The sequence below is a fragment of the Thalassophryne amazonica genome, chromosome 6, assembly GCF_902500255.1.
Source record: "Thalassophryne amazonica chromosome 6, fThaAma1.1, whole genome shotgun sequence".
NCBI lineage: Eukaryota > Metazoa > Chordata > Actinopteri > Batrachoidiformes > Batrachoididae > Thalassophryne > Thalassophryne amazonica.
The window spans coordinates 115,795,003-115,816,288 of record NC_047108.1 but is presented as its reverse complement, the minus strand read 5'-3'; the positions used below and the strand labels follow the sequence as shown (position 1 = coordinate 115,816,288).

Sequence of the window (21,286 nt, the reverse complement as noted above, 5' to 3'; positions counted from 1 at the left end):
CCTTAAAGCGAAAGAAACTCCACAATCTCTCATCAGCCGTTAAACGTTTCACCGAGAACCAGCTGAATTTCTCGAATAGTGTCCACTCGGATATCCTTCACAGGTCCTGAAAAAATTTTGATAAAGCAACGCGCGCCGTCTCCCTGCAGCGTCTCAGACAAAGGATTTCAGCCGACAGGGCTGGACCAGTGCTCACTCAAAGCCTGCCCACACCGACGCGCGTGAAAAAACTCACGCATGCGCACGAGGGTTCAAGCATGTCTGGTGTAATCGCACGTGATTCAAATCCATATAGTTTTTTTTTTTTTTTTATAAAACTGCCGGTTAGTTTTCTAATAAACCTCGTAAATGAAAATAAATTGAAATTGAAATTGAAAATTTACTAGTACATTGACCTGCAGGGAACCACTGGTTCTAGATGTGGTTGTTTGTACTATATGTATACAGAGGTCAGCTGACTTGGGGAAAATCCGCATACAGTTATGCTACATTTTTAAAGTATTGACATAGAAAAATTTCTTTGCTTTTATGAAAGTCTTTATTAAAGGTTTAATCTGTTTCAAGGGTTTGATTTTCTAAAATGAATTTTTATTGTCAATAAGCTTTTCTGAAGCTGCTTAACCAGTAAGCAGGACAATATTCCATGTAAAAAAATTATGGATAACTTAAGTTTTATATTTGCACTGTGGCAGTTTTCACATTCAATCAAATTTCTTTTTTTTTTTTTTTTTGGCCTTTTTGAGACACTGTTGAGACACAGTTCTGCTGTTTTGTCCAGAGTGTGAACATGTTAATTCTGGGTTTAGGGGGTCACATGCACACAGAAAATGTCCAGGTTTGAATTGTTCTCTGGGATGTTCGAGGACGGACAGACTGATGAATTCTGTCAGGTCTGCAGCAACCTCACAGACTTTTATTTTGAAATGCAGGCTGTTATTATGGAAGTGCGACATAAACAGGCTTATCGTTTTAAAAAATTATTGATTTCTCAAAATATTAGTCCAATCACCTTGCTGTTTTCACGACTTGAATCCATATGAAAAAATACATAAGTTTGCCAAAGGACGAAAGTCGGCTCTTTCTGGATTTCACCTGATTTCTCTGGATACACAAACACACACAGGCCACTCCCCTTTTAATATATGGATACTCTGTCTGGTCTGACTGATATTGAACTTTTCCTTCAATTTAAATCCCATAAGTGACCTTTAATTACAGATCATCTTAGCAATAGTAATACTAATATAATGATAATGATGGACACTAAACTGTGCTGTATTACTTCACATTCTATCAGTTTCTGTTTTAATTCAGGATTTTACTGTGGAATCACTTCATTGTCATACTGACACATTTTTTACTTTTTTTTTTTTGCAGGCATCGACGCCATACAGCCTGGAGTCAGAGTCCCTGAGGATGGACTGCATCATGTCGGGAGGAGCGTCTCCCACCCTGGCAATCAACGCTGTAACCAACAAGGTGGGAAATGTTTTAATCCTCATTCAGGTGTAAATCAAGCAGAATTGAAAAGAGCTTCTTGTATGTGTGTCATGCACAGTCGTACTGTACAGAGAGACTCGTTGTTTTGAGCTGTTGCTGATGAAAACGAAACAAACTGCAACATGCAAAAGAGCTCAGTTGCCAAGACCACCGATACAGAACTGACAGAAGCTGAACCGGGACAAAAATGTCAAGAGTTTGTGTGCACAAGGCGTTTTGGACATTTCGAGAGCAAGATTAATTGTTTTCTAAATCTTTTAGTTGCTGAGAGGGGTGCCTTTGGATTTTAAACCATGAATTGATGGATGAATTACTTTCCCAAAATGAATGAGGAACAAAATGGCTTTTTATTTATTTTATTTATTTGTTATCTATGTTGTATAATAATAAGAATAAGAACTATGATGAGAAGAAACACAAGAACAACAAAAACATTATTTATTGTTTAAAACATGTAAAGCTGAAAAAAGTATCCATGGATCATAATTTTTATTTAATATGAAGAGGGAGGTGATAAAAGAAAAGAAGAAATTTAACATGTAAAGCTGAAAATAGTATGCATGTAGCATAATAATAAGAAGAAGAAAGACAAGTATATCAAGACATTATTGAATATTTAAAAATAATGATTAAAATGGTATGCGTGGATAATTCATTTGATAATAATTACCATTTTTACTTATACAGTGGTCCCTCGTTTTTCGCGGGAGTTACGTTCTAAAAAGAACCCGCAATAGGCGAAATCCGCAAAGTTGTCAGTGTTATTTTTTACAATTATTATAGATGTTTTAAGGCTGTAAAACCCTTCACTACACCTTTCTCAAACAGGCATTAACATTTTCTCACTTTTCTCTCATGTGTAAACACTCAAAGTTCAAACCTTAGTAGAAAAATAAGACCAACCTGTTTTCAGGCCCAAACATTTGTTTGAGAAATAACACATACTTCTCATTCAGATCTTACTGTTGTTTTACAGTAGTTCACATCCAGCTTAATGGTGCTTTACTGCCACCTGCTGCTCAGGAGTGTGAGTCACAATACCTCATTGAGATCCGCATACAGGAGCGGCTTGTCAAGTGTGTCGATGGTGTCATCATGTGCCCATAGATGACTATGCAGAAATTTTTCCACGTAGAAGTTGCTCAGAAATATAAGTCACAGGACCAGTCAAAAGAAAAGAGGGGCGGAGCCACATTCAGGGCTGTTTTCCTTAATTGGAAGCAGAAAATCACACCATAAAGTTAAAACGTAGTAGTAGTTGTTGGTGGTCTGTGATTTTAGACATTTAAAAATGTTGCTCAAAAACAGTGATTATATTTAATTTTCTCCTTGACTGGTCTGTCAGAGAATCTCATACACAGCATTCCCCCCTCCAACACGCACACACACGCACACTCGTGGATCTGGGTTTAACCATCTGTGTGTGGGTCAGGGGTCATGTCACTTGAACCTCTGATGTCTCTGAAGTGGCACACGCACACATGCTGTACACAGAATGACGGTGAGTGGTACTTGACCCTTTCACGTGAGCCGACTAAAGAACATATTTGTATGACTGCAGCGGCACTCGTGACTCTGAACCTGATGGGAAGGTTCAGACTTGACAGCTTACTCCACATTTCTGTTCCGCTCTTTTCTCTCACTTGGTGTTTCAAAGACTGTTGGTTTAAAACAGTTTGATCTCATCTGTTAAGGATTGTGAAATTCTGCAGGATTTTGATTGTTGTATAAAAAACAAGCCACGTGCATGCTAATGCACGTTCAGGCCCTCCGCTGACTGTCGCCTTTAAATATACAATGCAAAGCCATTGCAGTTGAATCCCTTGCAGATGTATGGAGGCCTCAGTTTTCACAGTGGATTCCAGACTCCAGAACAGTGCATAGAACTAATGCTCTGGAGCAGTCTTTCGAGTTAGTGTCAGTATTTGATGGAACTGATAAAAAGGTTCTCCAGCCACACATGGCAGTGAATCCTAAGAAAGCCGCCGGCCCAGACAGAGTACCTGGCAAGGTGCTCAGAGCGTGCGCCTACCAGCTTGCCCCCACCTTCACCAGGATCTTCAACTTCTCTCTGGACCAGGCAGTTATCCCGTCCTGCATCAAAGCAACCACAATAATACCTGTGCCGAAGAAGTCTCCCATCACCAGCCTGAATGATTACTGTTCGGTGGCCCTTACTCCGGTAGTCGTGAAGTGCTTCGAGAGACTAGTTCTCCAGCACATCAAGGTCTATCTTCCTCCAGACTTTGACCCTCACCAGTTCGCACACCGTGCGAACAGATCCACGGAGGATGCCATTGCCGTAGCTCTCCACTCTGTGCTGAGCCACCTGGAGCAGCAGCAGAGTTACGTTCGGATGCTCTTTGTGGATTACAGTTCAGCCTTCAATACAATAATCCCAGACATTCTCACTACAAAACTGGCCATTCTCGGCCTCCCCCCTCTCACATGTGCCTGGATCAAGGACTTTCTGACCAACCAGCCCCAGACTGTGAGACTTGGCCCCCACCTCTCCTCCACCCGCATGCTGAGCATCGGCTCCCCACAGGGCTGTGTGCTAAGCCCCCTCCTATACTGCCTCTACACCTACAACTGCAGTTCGGCCCACCAAAACAACCTGGTCGTCAAGTTTGCTGATGACACCACTGTGGTCAGACTCATCTCTAAGGGTGATGAGACAGCTTATAGAGAGGAGGTCCTTAAGCTGGCAGCCTGGTGTCCAGAGAATAACCTCGTACTGAACACCAAGAAAACCAAGGAAATCATCATTGACTACAGGAAGCACCCCGAAAGACCCCAGGGCCCTCCCAGAGCCCCTCGGCGGCTAAATTTTGGCGAACGGCTCAAAACATTAAGCCGGGGAAGGGAATAGGAAAAACTAACCCAGCCCCAACCCCAAGGCGCAGCGGAAAACCGGAAATACGTCCGGTGCCCCAACTCGACCATACCCCAGCCTCTCGGGAGGGGTGGAACTACCGAAATGGCGAACGGCAACAGATCGGCCCACCCCTCCGACTGAGGTATGTTCCCGCTGCACCACACCCCGGCAACACCAATGACGAACGGTACAAAGGCTCACCGAGGCTGGAGTGGAACCGGGCCCTAACCAAACCAAGAAAAACGCCCCTAACACCCCCCCCCCCCCCCCAGGTGCAGAGGTCTTCTGAGAACGCTCAGCGTGACCAACCTGCACCACCCCACAACCCACAAGACGAATGGTCTTGGGGCAAGTGAGGTTGGGGTTAGGGATGTAGGGAAATAAAAAACAACAAAATAAAACGACCCAAAAACCCAAACAGAAAATACCTAAAAACACATAAAAATAACGATCAAGTGGCTTCTAACCGCATAACGTTCACTCCACCAGACACGCCTCTGACTCCCCAAACAAATTATAACCCCTATTCAAAGAAACAAAACATTAACCCCTACAAGTTTTTTTTGTTTTTTTTTGTGTGTGTGTGTTATTTTGCCTGTCCCAGAACACCTGGAGATACATCACCAGAGAACATTGCATCAAAAATGAAGCACAGGCTTCAACGTCTCCCGCATAAGGCTCAGGATGACAAACAATCAGTTCGGACGCCGAATCTCTGGGAGACGGAGTTATCTGCACCAGTATCGATGGTGCCGATGGGCGTCCTCTCTCGCGTCCACGCTCCTTCATCCGATCATCTAGACGAATCACCAACGATATTAGCTCATCTAAATCGTTTGGCTCGTCACGGACTGCCGGCTCGTCTTAATGACTCATTTATCAATCAATCAATCAACTTTTTTCTTATATAGCGCCAAATCACAACAAACAGTTGCCCCAAGGCACTCCATATTGTAAGGCAAGGCCATACAATAATTATGAAAAACCCCAACGGTCAAAACGACCCCCTATGAGCAAGCACTTGGCCACAGTGGGAAGGAAAAACTCCCTTTTAACAGGAAGAAACCTCCAGCAGAACCAGGCTCAGGGAGGGGCAGTCTTCTGCTGAGACTGGTTGGGGCTGAGGGAAAAAACCAGGAAAAAGACATGCCGTGAAGGGGGGCAGAGATCGATCACTAATGATTAAATGCAGAGTGATGCATACGGAGCAAAAAGAGAAAGAAACAGTGCATCATGGGAACCCCCCCACAATCTACGTCTAAAGCAGCATAACCAAGGGATGGTCCAGGGTCACCCGATCCAGCCCTAACTATAAGCCTTAGCGAAAAGGAAAGTTTTAAGCCTAATCTTAAAAGTAGAGAGGGTATCTGTCTCCCTGATCTGAATTGGGAGCTGGTTCCACAGGAGAGGAGCCTGAAAGCTGAAGGCTCTGCCTCCCATTCTACTCTTACAAACCCTAGGAACTACAAGTAAGCCCGCAGTCTGAGAGCGAAGCGCTCTAATGGGATAATATGGTACTACGAGGTCCCTAAGATAAGATGGGACCTGATTATTCAAAACCTTATAAGTAAGAAGAAGAATTTTAAATTCTATTCTAGAATTAACAGGAAGCCAATGAAGAGAGGCCAACACGGGTGAGATATGCTCTCTCCTGCTAGTCCCCGTCAGTACTCTAGCTGCAGCATTCTGAACCAACTGAAGGCTTTTTAGGGAACTTTTAGGACAACCTGATAATAATGAATTACAATAGTCCAGCCTAGAGGAAATAAATGCATGAATTAGTTTTTCAGCATCACTCTGAGACAAGACCTTTCTGATTTTAGAGATATTGCGTAAATGCAAAAAGGCAGTCCTACATATTTGTTTAATATGCGCTTTGAATGACATATCCTGATCAAAAATGACTCCAAGATTTCTCACAGTATTACTAGAGATCAGGGAAATGCCATCCAGAGTAACGATCTGGTTAGACACCATGCTTCTAAGATTTGTGGGGCCAAGTACAATAACTTCAGTTTTATCTGAGTTTAAAAGCAGGAAATTAGAGGTCATCCATGTCTTTATGTCTGTAAGACAATCCTGCAGTTTAGCTAATTGGTGTGTATCCTCTGGCTTCATGGATAGATAAAGCTGGGTATCATCTGCGTAACAATGAAAATTTAAGCAATACCGTCTAATAATACTGCCTAAGGGAAGCATGTATAAAGTGAATAAAATTGGTCCTAGCACAGAACCTTGTGGAACTCCATAATTAACTTTAGTCTGTGAAGAAGATTCCCCATTTACATGAACAAACTGTAATCTATTAGACAAATATGATTCAAACCACCGCAGCGCAGTGCCTTTAATACCTATGACATGCTCTAATCTCTGTAATAAAATTTTATGGTCAACAGTATCAAAAGCAGCACTGAGGTCCAACAGAACAAGCACAGAGATAAGTCCACTGTCCGAAGCCATAAGAAGATCATTTGTAACCTTCACTAATGCTGTTTCTGTACTATGATGAATTCTAAAACCTGACTGAAACTCTTCAAATAGACCATTCCTCTGCAGGTGATCAGTTAGCTGTTTTACAACTACCCTCTCAAGAATCTTTGAGAGAAAAGGAAGGTTGGAGATTGGCCTATAATTAGCTAAGATAGCTGGGTCAAGTGATGGCTTTTTAAGCAATGGTTTAATTACTGCCACCTTAAAGGCCTGTGGTACATAACCAACTAACAAAGATAGATTGATCATATTTAAGATTGAAGCATTAAATAATGGTAGGACTTCCTTGAGCAGCCTGGCAGGAATGGGGTCTAATAAACATGTTGATGGTTTGGATGAAGTAACTAATGAAAATAACTCAGACAGAACAATCGGAGAAAAAGAGTCTAACCAAATACCGGCATCACTGAAAGCAGCCAAAGATAACGATACATCTTTGGGATGGTTATGAGTAATTTTTTCTCTAATAGTCAAAATTTTGTTAGCAAAGAAAGTCATGAAGTCATTACTAGTTAAAGTTAATGGAATACTCAGCTCAATAGAGCTCTGACTCTTTGTCAGCCTGGCTACAATGCTGAAAAGAAACCTGGGGTTATTCTTATTTTCTTCAATTAGTGATGAGTAGAAAGATGTCCTAGCTTTACGGAGGGCTTTTTTATAGAGCAACAAACTCTTTTTCCATGCTAAGTGAAGATCTTCTAAATTAGTGAGACGCCATTTCCTCTCCAACTTACGGGTTATCTGCTTTAAGCTACGAGTTTGTGAGTTATACCACGGAGTCAGACACTTCTGATTTAAAGCTCTCTTTTTCAGAGGAGCTACAGCATCCAAAGTTGTCTTCAAAGAGGATGTAAAACTATTGACGAGATACTCTAACTCCCTTACAGAGTTTAGGTAGCTACTCTGCTCTGTGTTGGTATATGACATTAGAGAACATAAAGAAGGAATCATATCCTTAAACCTAGTTACAGCGCTTTCTGAAAGACTTCTAGTGTAATGAAACTTATTCCCCACTGCAGGGTAGTCCATCAGGGTAAATGTAAATGTTATTAAAAAATGATCAGACAGAAGGGAGTTTTCAGGGAATACTGTTAAGTCTTCTATTTCCATACCATAAGTCAGAACAAGATCTAAGATATGATTAAAGTGGTGGGTGGACTCATTTACTTTTTGAGCAAAGCCGATAGAGTCTAATAATAGATTAAATGCAGTGTTGCGGCTGTCATTCTCAGCATCTGTGTGGATGTTAAAATCGCCCACTATAATTATCTTATCTGAGCTAAGCACTAAGTCAGACAAAAGGTCTGAAAATTCACAGACAAACTCACAGTAACGACCAGGTGGACGATAGATAATAACAAATAAAACTGTTTTTTTTTTTGCTGGTTATTGGTGGTCTGGGAGCAGGCACCATCTGTACGGGGATGGGGTAATGAGGGGATGGCAGAGGGAGAGAAGCTGCAGAGAGGTGTATAAGACAACAGCTCTGCCTCCTGGTCCCAACGCTGGACAGTCACGGTTTGGAGGATCCAAGAAAATTGGCCAGATTTCTAGAAATGAGAGCTGCTCCATCTAAAGTGGGATGGATGCCGTCTCTCCTAACAAGACCAGGTTTTCCCCAGAAGCTTTGCCAATTATCAATGAAGCCCACCTCATTTTTTGGACACCACTCAGACAGCCAGCAATTCAAGGAGAACATGCGGCTAAACATGTCACTCCCGGTCTGATTGGGGAGGGGCCCAGAGAAAACAACAGAGTCCGACATTGTTTTTGCAAAGTTACACACCGATTTAATGTTAATTTTAGTGACCTCCGATTGGCGTAACCGAGTGTCATTACTGCCGACGTGAATTACAATCTTACCAAATTTACGCTTAGCCTTAGCCAGCAATTTCAAATGTCCTTCGATGTCGCCTGCTCTGGCCCCCGGAAGACAATTGACAATGGTTGCTGGTGTCGCTAACTTCACATTTCTCAAAACAGAGTCGCCAGTAACCAGAGTTTGATCCTCGGCGAGTGTATCGTTGAGTGGGGAAAAACGGTTAGAGATGTGAACGGGTTGACGGTGTACACGGGGCTTCTGTTTAGGGCTACGCTTCCTCCTCACAGTCACCCAGTCAGCCTGCTTTCCCGACTGCCCGGGATCTGCCAGGGGGGAACTAACGGCGGCTAAGCTACCTTGGTCCGCACCGACTACAGGTGCCTGGCTAGCTGTAGAATTTTCCACGGTGCGGAGCCGAGTCTCCAATTCGCCCAGCCTGGCCTCCAAAGCTACGAATAAGCTGCACTTATTACAAGTACCGTTACTGCTAAAGGAGGCCGAGGAATAACTAAACATTTCACACCCAGAGCAGAAAAGTACGGGAGAGACAGGAGAAGCCGCCATGCTAAATCGGCTAAGAGCTAGTAGCTACGCAACCTAGCGGATTCCTAAAAACACACAAAGTGAATGTGTAAATAATTTAGAGGTGATTCAGCAGAAGGAGTGCCCCAATCAAGGCACCAAACAGGCCATGAAGCAGCACAGGCAACGCACGACAACAGCGAACGCACAACAACGGTGCTAAAATAAAATAAAAATCGACTAAACACGCTGTGGAGCAGCACAGATAACGCACGACAACAGTGCTAAAAAATAAATAAATAAATAAAAACGAAAGCGTTAGCAAGCTAGTTAGCTTGCCAACGCTGATGAAAGTTAGCTGATAAAAGTGCTCCGTCGCGATGTTTCGACCGTTAGAGGTCTTCCTTAGGCGTTGGAGCACAGTAAAAAAGTAAAAAAAAAAAGTAAAAAGTAAAAAAGTAAAAAAGTCTTGAAAAAGACTGTTAGTTCAAGTCCAAAGCAGCAGGTAGCAGTCTCTGTGTAAACAGTCCCAACAGAGAGCCAAAATTCTGATGCAATCTCACTCCGAAGACCAAGTCGGCAATGCTAAATCCCATCTACAAACATTCCTCGTAAAGCTGCGGCACTCCAACCTGACTGAGCAGAAACCAGAGAACATTGCATCACCGCACAAGGCTCCGGACGACAAACAATCGGTTCGGACGCCGAATCTCTGGGTGACGGAGTTATCTGCACTAGTATCGATGATGCCGCAGCTGGAGCAGCAGGAAGTGGAACGGCTTGCGCTGCAAGCTCTGTAACACGGGCGTCTGTTTGTTTAATTTGGTTTGCGAGAAGCTGTAATTGCTCCCATATTTTCTCCAACTGTTCTAGAACTTTTTCGGCAAAAGGAACCGCCTCTGCCGCTGGGTCCATTATGGAATGGCCGGGAACTACTGTTATGTGTCGACGCGGGTTGAGGAGCGGACCTGCGTCAGACGGAACCCAGCGCTAAAAATAACCAGAAAGCGGTTCCAATAACAAAAACAATTTATTTATTCCACCCGCTGGTGCATAATAAAGTGTAAAAACTAAAATAGCGTCCTTCTGGTGGAGTGAAGGCTGGCACGCTCTCCAGCGCCCAAAGGATCGAAGCCCGGCGCCTCTGGACTCACTGTTCCGCCAAACACCCCCCAGGTGGACACGACAAACCGACTCTCTGCGAAGGATAGAAGAGGTGAGGTAAGTCAGCAGCTACAACCAATATCCTTCAAAAGACACACACCATCAGCAACACATTCAGGTTTGTATTTTAAACTTTATGTAAATGAGCAGCTTCTCACAACAGGTGGAGGATCACCTGTCCGCACGCCACGGCAGTGAGAGGCGAGCTGCACAATTCTCATCACAATTCAAATATACTGCGTAACAAAATACCAAGTTACTATCAACAATTAGTCAAACAATTAATCACCTCTGATGTGTGCTGACAGCATGTGTCCCTCACCCTTCTTCCTTCAGAGGCACGATGTGTCAAACCCAGGCTCGGTCCTCAGCATCTCACAAACGAACATCACAAGGTCGAGTTCCCGGCAATTCTGCTTGAATCACACATGACTTAAATGCAGAATGCCATCCAATTATCTGCTTCAGCTGAAAGTCTTTAAGGCTGCACCTGAGCACCATTCACAGGTGCTGCACATGATGTTGATGAGGGTGAAGGACTCTTCAGCCAGCACCTTCTCCACAGACAAATCAGCTTTCATGCCACCTGGAGAGCAAAGAAAAGAAAATAACACCAAAATGTCCAGCCACACCCCCCAACACACAACACAGAGAGTCATAAAGACAGCCCAAAAGATAATTTGCTGCCCTTTCCCCTCCCTGATGGACATTTACAGCTCCCGCTGCCTTAGCAGAGCCCTAAACATCACTAAAGACAGCTCCCACCCTGGCTTTGAACTGTTTGACCTGATGCCCTCAGGGAAGCGCTATACGTGTATTAAGACCAGAACAAACAGACTCAAAAACAGTTTCTTTCCCAAAGCAGTAACCATCCTCAATTCCCGCATACATCGACGATAATGTGCAACATTCCAACCCATAATGTGCAATATTTATAATTTTTAACAATGTATATAATAACATACTTATTCTGCAGAGTACATACCATCCAGGACCGTGCACCTTACCTTCTAATGTCTACATCGTATATATATTTTTGATACTTATTATTTGATTTTGCTGCTTTTCTTCTTACTTGCCTGCACTGATTTTGGAGTTGGCTTTTAATCTTGTTGTACATTGTATAATGACAATACAAGGCATTCTTCTTCTTCTTCTTCAAACCAAACAAGTCTTAAAGTTGTGATAGCGTTCAATGTACATAATGTGGACATTCTACTTAAGTCTTAATTCTACTGCATTGAAAAAAACTGTAGTTGATCTGTACTAATTGGTAACTATTTAGTATGTCATCAGTACTTTGGAATTTCTCCACCGTCATAGTTTGAACAATGCTTTTAATTACAATCAATCAATCAATCAATCAATCAATTTTTTTATATAGCGCCAAATCACAACAAACAGTTGCCCCAAGGCGCTTTATATTGTAAGGCAAGGCCATACAATAATTATGTAAAACCCCAACGGTCAAAACGACCCCCTGTGAGCAAGCACTTGGCTACAGTGGGAAGGAAAAACTCCCTTTTAACAGGAAGAAACCTCCAGCAGAACCAGGCTCAGGGAGGGGCAGTCTTCTGCTGGGACTGGTTGGGGCTGAGGGAGAGAACCAGGAAAAAGACATGCTGTGGAGGGCAGCAGAGATCGATCACTAATGATTAAATGCAGAGTGGTGCATACAGAGCAAAAAGAGAAAGAAACAGTGCATCATGGGAACCCCCCAGCAGTCTACGTCTATAGCAGCATAACTAAGGGATGGTTCAGGGTCACCTGATCCAGCCCTAACTATAAGCTTTAGCAAAAAGGAAAGTTTTAAGCCTAATCTTAAAGTAGAGAGGGTGTCTGTCTCCCTGATCTGAATTGGGAGCTGGTTCCACAGGAGAGGAGCCTGAAAGCTGAAGGCTCTGCCTCCCATTCTACTCTTACAAACCCTAGGAACTACAAGTAAGCCTGCAGTCTGAGAGCGAAGCGCTCTATTGGGGTGATATGGTACTACGAGGTCCCTAAGATAAGATGGGACCTGATTATTCAAAACCTTATAAGTAAGAAGAAGAATTTTAAATTCTATTCTAGAATTAACAGGAAGCCAATGAAGAGAGGCCAATATGGGTGAGATATGCTCTCTCCTTCTAGTCCCCGTCAGTACTCTAGCTGCAGCATTTTGAATTAACTGAAGGCTTTTTAGGGAACTTTTAGGACAACCTGATAATAATGAATTACAATAGTCCAGCCTAGAGGAAATAAATGCATGAATTAGTTTTTCAGCATCACTCTGAGACAAGACCTTTCTGATTTTAGAGATATTGCGTAAATGCAAAAAAGCAGTCCTACATATTTGTTTAATATGCACTTTGAATGACATATCCTGATCAAAATGACTCCAAGATTTCTCACAGTATTACTAGAGGTCAGGGTAATGCCATCCAGAGTAAGGATCTGGTTAGACACCATGTTTCTAAGATTTGTGGGGCCAAGTACAATAACTTCAGTTTTATCTGAGTTTAAAAGCAGAAAATTAGAGGTCATCCATGTCTTATGTCTGTAAGACAATCCTGCAGTTTAGCTAATTGGTGTGTGTCCTCTGGCTTCATGGATAGATAAAGCTGGGTATCATCTGCGTAACAATGAAAATTTAAGCAATACCGTCTAATAATACTGCCTAAGGGAAGCATATATAAAGTGAATAAATTGGTCCTAGCACAGAACCTTGTGGAACTCCATAATTAACTTTAGTCTGTGAAGAAGATTCCCCATTTACATGAACAAATTGTAATCTATTAGACAAATATGATTCAAACCACCGCAGCGCAGTGCCTTTAATACCTATGGCATGCTCTAATCTCTGTAATAAAATTTTATGGTCAACAGTATCAAAAGCAGCACTGAGGTCTAACAGAACAAGCACAGAGATGAGTCCACTGTCCGAGGCCATAAGAAGATCATTTGTAACCTTCACTAATGCTGTTTCTGTACTATGATGAATTCTAAAACAAGAATTTTTGAGAGAAAAGGAAGGTTGGAGATTGGCCTATAATTAGCTAAGATAGCTGGGTCAAGTAATGGCTTTTTAAGTAATGGTTTAATTACTGCCACCTTAAAAGCCTGTGGTACATAGCCAACTAACAAAGATAGATTGATCATATTTAAGATCGAAGCATTAAATAATGGTAGGGCTTCCTTGAGCAGCCTGGTAGGAATGGGGTCTAATAAACATGTTGATGGTTTGGATGAAGTAACTAATGAAAATAACTCAGACAGAACAATCGGAGAGAAAGAGTCTAACCAAATACCGGCATCACTGAAAGCAGCCAAAGATAACGATACGTCTTTGGGATGGTTATGAGTAATTTTTTCTCTAATAGTTAAAATTTGTTAGCAAAGAAAGTCATGAAGTCATTACTAGTTAAAGTTAATGGAATACTCAGCTCAATAGAGCTCTGACTCTTTGTCAGCCTGGCTACAGTGCTGAAAAGAAACCTGGGGTTGTTCTTATTTTCTTCAATTAGTGATGAGTAGAAAGATGTCCTAGCTTTACGGAGGGCTTTTTTATAGAGCAACAGACTCTTTTTCCAGGCTAAGTGAAGATCTTCTAAATTAGTGAGACGCCATTTCCTCTCCAACTTACGGGTTATCTGCTTTAAGCTACGAGTTTGTGAGTTATACCACGGAGTCAGACACTTCTGATTTAAAGCTCTCTTTTTCAGAGGAGCTACAGCATCCAAAGTTGTCTTCAATGAGGATGTAAAACTATTGACGAGATACTCTATCTCCCTTACATAGTTTAGGTAGCTACTCTGCACTGTGTTGTTATATGGCATTAGAGAACATAAAGAAGGAATCATATCCTTAAACCTAGTTACAGCGCTTTCTGAAAGACTTCTAGTGTAATGAAACTTATTCCCTACTGCTGGGTAGTCCATCAGAGTAAATGTAAATGTTATTAAGAAATGATCAGACAGAAGGGAGTTTTCAGGGAATACTGTTAAGTCTTCTATTTCCATACCATAAGTCAGAACAAGATCTAAGATATGATTAAAGTGGTGGGTGGACTCATTTACTTTTTGAGCAAAGCCAATAGAGTCTAATAATAGATTAAATGCAGTGTTAAGGCTGTCATTCTCAGCATCTGTGTGGATGTTAAAATCGCCCACTATAATTATCTTATCTGAGCTAAGCACTAAGTCAGACAAAAGGTCTGAAAATTCACAGACAAACTCACAGTAACGACCAGGTGGACGATAGATAATAACAAATAAAACTGGTTTTTGGGACTTCCAATTTGGATGGACAAGACTAAGAGACAAGCTTTCAAATGAATTAAAGCTCTGTCTGGGTTTTTGATTAATTAATAAGCTGGAATGGAAGATTGCTGCTAATCCTCCGCCCCGGCCCGTGCTACGAGCATTCTGACAGTTAGTGTGACTCGGGGGTGTTGACTCATTTAAACTAACATATTCATCCTGCTGTAACCAGGTTTCTGTTAGGCAGAATAAATCAATATGTTGATCAATTATTATATCATTTACCAACAGGGACTTAGAAGAGACAGACCTAATGTTTAATAGACCACATTTAACTGTTTTAGTCTGTGGTGCAGTTGAAGGTGCTATATTATTTTTTCTTTTTGAATTTTTATGCTTAAATAGATTTTTGCTGGTTATTGGTAGTCTGGGAGCAGGCACCGTCTCTACGGGGATGGGGTAATGAGGGGATGGCAGGGGAAGAGAAGCTGCAGAGAGGTGTGTAAGACTACAGCTCTGCTTCCTGGTCCCAACCCTGGATAGTCACGGTTTGGAGGATTTAAGAAAATTGGCCAGATTTCTAGAAATGAGAGCTGCTCCATCCAAAGTGGGATGGATGCCGTCTCTCCTAACAAGACCAGGTTTTCCCCAGAAGCTTTGCCAATTATCTATGAAGCCCACCTCATTTTTTGGACACCACTCAGACAGCCAGCAATTCAAGGAGAACATGCGGCTAAACATGTCACTCCCGGTCCGATTGGGGAGGGGCCCAGAGAAAACTACAGAGTCCGACATTGTTTTTGCAAAGTTACACACCAATTTAATGTTAATTTTAGTGACCTCCGATTGGCGTAACCGGGTGTCATTACTGCCGACGTGAATTACAATCTTACCAAATTTACGCTTAGCCTTAGCCAGCAGTTTCAAATTTCCTTCAATGTCGCCTGCTCTGGCCCCCGGAAGACAATTGACTATGGTTGCTGGTGTCGCTAACTTCACATTTCTCAAAACAGAGTCGCCAATAACCAGAGTTTGATCCTCGGCGGGTGTGTCGTCGAGTGGGGAAAAACGGTTAGAGATGTGAACGGGTTGGCGGTGTACACGGGGCTTCTGTTTAGGGCTACGCTTCCTCCTCACAGTCACCCAGTCAGCCTGCTTTCCCGGCTGCTCGGGATCTGCCAGGGGGGAACTAACGGTGGCTAAGCTACCTTGGTCTGCACCGACTACAGGGGCCTGGCGAACTGTAGAATTTTCCACGGTGCGGAGCCGAGTCTCCAATTCGCCCAGCCTGGCCTCCAAAGCTACGAATAAGCTACACTTATTACAAGTACCGTTACTGCTAAAGGAGGCCGAGGAATAACTAAACATTTCACACCCAGAGCAGAAAAGTGCGGGAGAGACAGGAGAAGCCGCCATGCTAAATCGGCTAAGAGCTAGTAGCTACGCTAAGCTAGCGGATTCCTAAAAACACGCAAAGTGAATAATGTGTAAATAATTTAGAGGTGATTCAGCAGAAGGAGTGCTTTAGTTAAGGCACGTAAAGATTACACTGGGAAACAAATCGTAATCTAGATAACTAGATCAATCTAACTGCGCAGATTAAACAGCTAACAGATACAGAAAAACACCGCTGTGCTCCGGAACAGGAAGTGATACAATACCGCAGTGAGAGCCAACCACCAGTAGAGGCAAGCAAGAGCTCAAGCAAGAGGCAAGTGTATGTAATAATTACATTATTGAGCAATTCTGTCAAGGTTAATCCATCCTAATTAGAGAAACAGTTCAATGAGTCAACTGAAAAGCAACAAGCAAAAGATGTGTAGGGCGTTGTCGAACAACTTTGGGAATCAACGCACACTTACTGCAAGTGACTATTGATTTAAAAACCTCCTGGATGTGATTAAATGTGGCTTCTCTACAGGTTTGAGCCTCTTGGAACATTCAGTGGCGTCTCATCGATTTGTTCAAATAGTCCCTGAAGTTACATATCTGAGCTGATTTTACATCTTAAGTTTACATTTTGTGAATGTTAAGATATAGATTTGTACAGATGCCCAATCACAAGCCGTCTTCTTGTTGTTGACCTTTGATGTGACTGAAGTAAAGCAGCTCTCAGAAATTTTGGCTGACTTTGACGCTGTTTTGTGCCGTCACATGTCAAGCTGTACAATTCTGTGCTCTTGGGCCTGATGTTCATAGAGTCTTCTCAAGCTGACACACTGCTCCACAACATACAAGTCTTAAAAAGCTGTTTCTTTTGGGGTTTTTTTTCCACCCAACTTGTTCCAACTCCCAACCTCCTCGGTCCAATGCACAGTCAACTAAGGACAGCCTGGGGCAAGCCCGGTGCAACTTGGTGAAATCAGGCCGAACTTGTACTCTCCTCAAGATAGCGCGGGGTAACATTCCGTGCTCAAACCGTGTTGAGTCAAGACGAATTTGCCTGGCTTCTAACAAATTCCTGAATAAACCGGTACGACATTCCCAACTTTTGCAGCGCCAAGCTGATCCCACCCACCCCAATCACAAATGGTGGGTGCCATGTAGCCACTTGGGAAGACTGTGCCAATGTTCTCCAGATGTGAGCTCCTTAAAACTGCTGTTGCTCTGTTAGTAATATCCTCCACCACCAGAGTTTGTACTGCTTTGTTTTTTTTTCTGGTTTCTAGTTATGGATGTCCTTTGGAGCAGTGGTGGGCACAGTTCCGGTAATCCGATAACCAATAATTATCGAAGATAATGTTTTCATTATCGGATTATCTTTTTAGATAACTTTAAAAACCATTATCAGACTAATTATCTTGTGATAAATTTTTGTCCGATAATTTTTAGACCAATAACGTGGTAAATAAAGCTGAACAGCTACAAATATTTATAAAACTTAAAATCAGTTGAGCACCTACCTGTTAAATGTTTCGTAGCTGATGTGTAGTTCTACCCTCTGCAAAACAGAGAAGAGCTGGTTTAAGAAGAAGAAAAAAAACTAATTTCTTTTAACCCCATACTGATCCACGGGCAATATCACCCAAGTCATCCAGAGGCATACATTTTTAACTTATGGTTCAACTTTTAACCAAACTAATTTTGGACATGTTATTTAAATTAATGTCATGTCTGAAGCTTTATAAAGTGAAAATATCAGATATATGTTTTAGTTGTAAAGTAATGCGCTAATTTTTAAGTTTTTTGTGTGGCTATATGATGTGTCCAGCAGTGCATTATGGGTAGGATAGGGTAATCTCAGTATGTTCATGACATGAGAAATGCATTTCAGAAACTCTGATTTGGCTCTACGGACAACAGCATTAAACTCTAGTGCCTCTATTCTCTTGGCTTATAGACGTAGTTATTGTGTCTGCGTTTATTAAATTTCATGCACCTTAAATGTAGCAGATGGATTATCTGGAATTTTGTTTTGGCAGGTTTTCAAGGTCTTTACTGCCATCTACTGGCCAGTAGTGTTCATTCGCCCAGAGTCGCTGCAGTCAACAACATATAGAGAATCAACACGATGACAGTTGTAAATGACTATTATACTACAAAAATATAATTTTTTTATGCTTTTCATCACGTTAATAAGAGACTGCTGCATGATACCCTGAAAACTTGCTAAAACAATTATAACAAATAATCCGTGTCTGTCACGTTTAATTTGCATGGAATTTAATAAACGCAAACCGAATTTCAAACATATTATATATATTAGTCTGGAACAAAGAGGACAAACAGTGTTGTAAAGAACAATAATCAACACGTTAATGGTGTTGTCTGTGTGCAGCGGTTAGTGCAGCGTGATCAGAGCGTCTCAGTACAGTTCTCAATGTTACTGAGATCTTGCAGTGCTGCGAGTGCATGTTTTACAATATAATAAAACGTTCAAAATATAATAAAACGTGCACACAATATAATAAAATGTGCGCACAACGTCATAAAACGTGTGCACAATATAATAAAATGAGCGCACATTCTCTCTACATGCAAAACATTTTGCAATGACACTTCCCGTAAAAATGCCTGTTTTTACAAATAAAAAAATGGAATATTTTACAAAAGCACATTTATCTGTAAACACCAACACACGACACACGTCACATTAACGTGTTGGTTTACATAATGAATGACTCATCCAATCAGTGTTTAGCAGAAGAGGCACATTTTACCCAGAATCCTTTGCGATCTGTGTTTTTTACAAAACTTCAGAATTAGTGCATTATTCAACATTAAAATATATATGTTATATTTTAACTTTGTACAAATGGCAGAATTGGCATTAATGGAGTTTTTCTATCAGTATTCATTTTATTTATACACCAAACCATACACCAACCACGTGGCTTTATTTTCCAAGATATCCGCCTGACCGGAGCATTGTGATTGGGTAGAGAGTTGGGCTTTGCGCCTGCTCTCTGCTTGCTTCTGTGCTGGAAGCCATGTAGAGCTTCCAGCAGGGGGCAAGATGTTGAAAGACAGAAGTGTTGGCTCATTGTTTGGGTCTGTTGTCGCTTCTGATGCTACCAGAAGCCATCGTGGTGTTAAAACTCTAATTCAGTTTGTTAGTAGTTGCAAATGTACCAGAGACAATACTGGAATTTATCGGTTATCTGTAACTTCCGATACATTTTGGGTGGTTTATCTTTTTATCTTTATCAAAGATAACTTTTCAGTTATATGATTATCTGTTATCGAAGTTAATTTTTTGGTTATCTGTGCCCCCCACTGTTCTGGAGTAGCAACCAGACTCTTCTTCAAGAACTAAAACAAGCCTTAGTATTTTGATGCAACCCAACAGACGAGTTCCTGAACCATTTCCTTCAGTGGGAATGACCCCTCAAAGATAAAGGGCTTTATATATGTGTATATATATAGCACTTCCTGCCTGTTGAGCCTGTTTTTGTGGTCCAAATGGAGTGCTGTGATAAAAATGTATTAAGAATGAACACTTTTTAAAAAACTCACCTTCTGAAAACAAGTTATTTATTTATTTATTTATTTTATCTATAAAACAGTAGCGCACAGCCACCAGAGAGCCTTTAGTGTTGTATCACCCGAAGGCTGCGTTTTCACATTTGTCTGTACAATTAAATGTAGCCTGGAGGTGATGTTGGCGCGCCGCTTCACAACTACTGACAGCTAAACACAACACAAGATTCCCGATTCACCCTCATCCTGAGGCATCATCTTGAAATGCTCTGTGATCTCCACCAAAAATATGATATTCCTTCCATCTAACAGATCATCGTGCTTTTCTTCTGTGTTGGTATCAGACTCTCTGGGGTGTGGGGTGGGGGGGTAATTTTAATGTTACCCGAAGGTTTGGACATGGAAACAGTATTTGTTGTTTCAAGACTTTCAATTAAAAGATAAACATCAAGCAACCATGTAAATGTTGAGGTTCTGTGTTGTTACACTTTACCCAAAGTTCTATGTTTTGTATGTCAGTTAGATGATCCAAGATAAGCGGGCTGATCCAGGATTTTCTGATCCTGGTCACGCCAGACCTGTTTTGTTCAGTTGTTCGAACCCACACTTTAATATAGAGAAAACTTAATTCCATAACTTAAATGGTAAATGGACTGCATTTATAAAGTGCTTTTCCATCTGCATCAGATGTTCAAAGCACTTTACAATTATGCCTCACATTCACCCCAGTGTCAGGGTGCTGCCATACAAGGCGCTCACTACACACCGGGGATTAAAGGCCTTGCCCAAGGGCCCTTAGTGATTTTCCAGTCAGGCAGGGATTTGAACCGAGGATCTTCTGGTCTCAAGCCCAACACCTTAACCACTAGACCATCACCTCCCCTTCAACTTCAACTGGTAACACTCAAATTAATTAAATGTGTTCAAATTAAGTTAACAACTTGGCCTCACTATTATAAAAGTTAAATTTGTATAAACCAAATTCATTTGGGTACTTTATTACGTTGGTCCATTTTTTTTCTTCAGTCTTTCTGAGGATTTGATTTGACAATCTGAAGACAGTCTTCTGAGATGATCGATGGTATTGACTAAGCTCCCAAACTGGGATTTGAGCCTCCCAGAAGGGTGCACCAAAGATCACAGCGGTGCCCGAGGTTTTGTCTGCTCTCAAGTTATCAAAATTAGAAGTACATGCTAAATGAAGTCATGATAATCATTGACAATCAAAACTACTGTATTTTTTTGCAGTACAAGTCAAGGTTTTTTTTTTTTACTAGTTTGGGAAACCCTGCAACTTATACTCTGGCACAACTTTTATACTGAAATATCACACATTCGCATATTGTTGAAGTGTACTTTTTATTGTTGTGATTTATTATTTTATTATTACCATTTATTTTGTTTCATGCTTTGACTTGTGGGAAAGTCCTAAATAAATAATATTAATAATGCGTACCACCTGGTTCGGATCCGGAAGGGAGACGAGTGGAAGATGACATTTAACACCCCCTTAGGTCATTTTGAGTACCTGGTCATGCCGTTCGGCCTCACAAATGCCCCTGCGACGTTCCAAGCTTTGGTTAATGACGTCTTGCGGGACTTCCTGCACCGGTTTGTCTTCGTCTATCTAGACGACATCCTCATCTTTTCTCCGGACCCTGAGACTCATGTTAAGCATGTACGTCAGGTCCTACAGCGGTTGTTGGAGAACCGGCTGTTTGTGAAGGGCAAGAAGTGCGAGTTCCACCGCAC

At 41.7% G+C, this 21,286-nt stretch overlaps 1 protein-coding gene across 1 annotated transcript in view; it reads left to right on the top strand.

Annotated features, from left to right (window-relative positions):
• Positions 1–21,286, top strand: part of LOC117512957 (forkhead box protein J3-like) — a 231,636-nt gene that overhangs the window by 168,607 nt on the left and 41,743 nt on the right. The window contains exon 5 of the mRNA XM_034173202.1: positions 1,378–1,479. Coding sequence (XP_034029093.1) covers positions 1,378–1,479 — 102 coding nt within the window. The remainder of the gene's footprint in view (positions 1–1,377; positions 1,480–21,286) is intronic.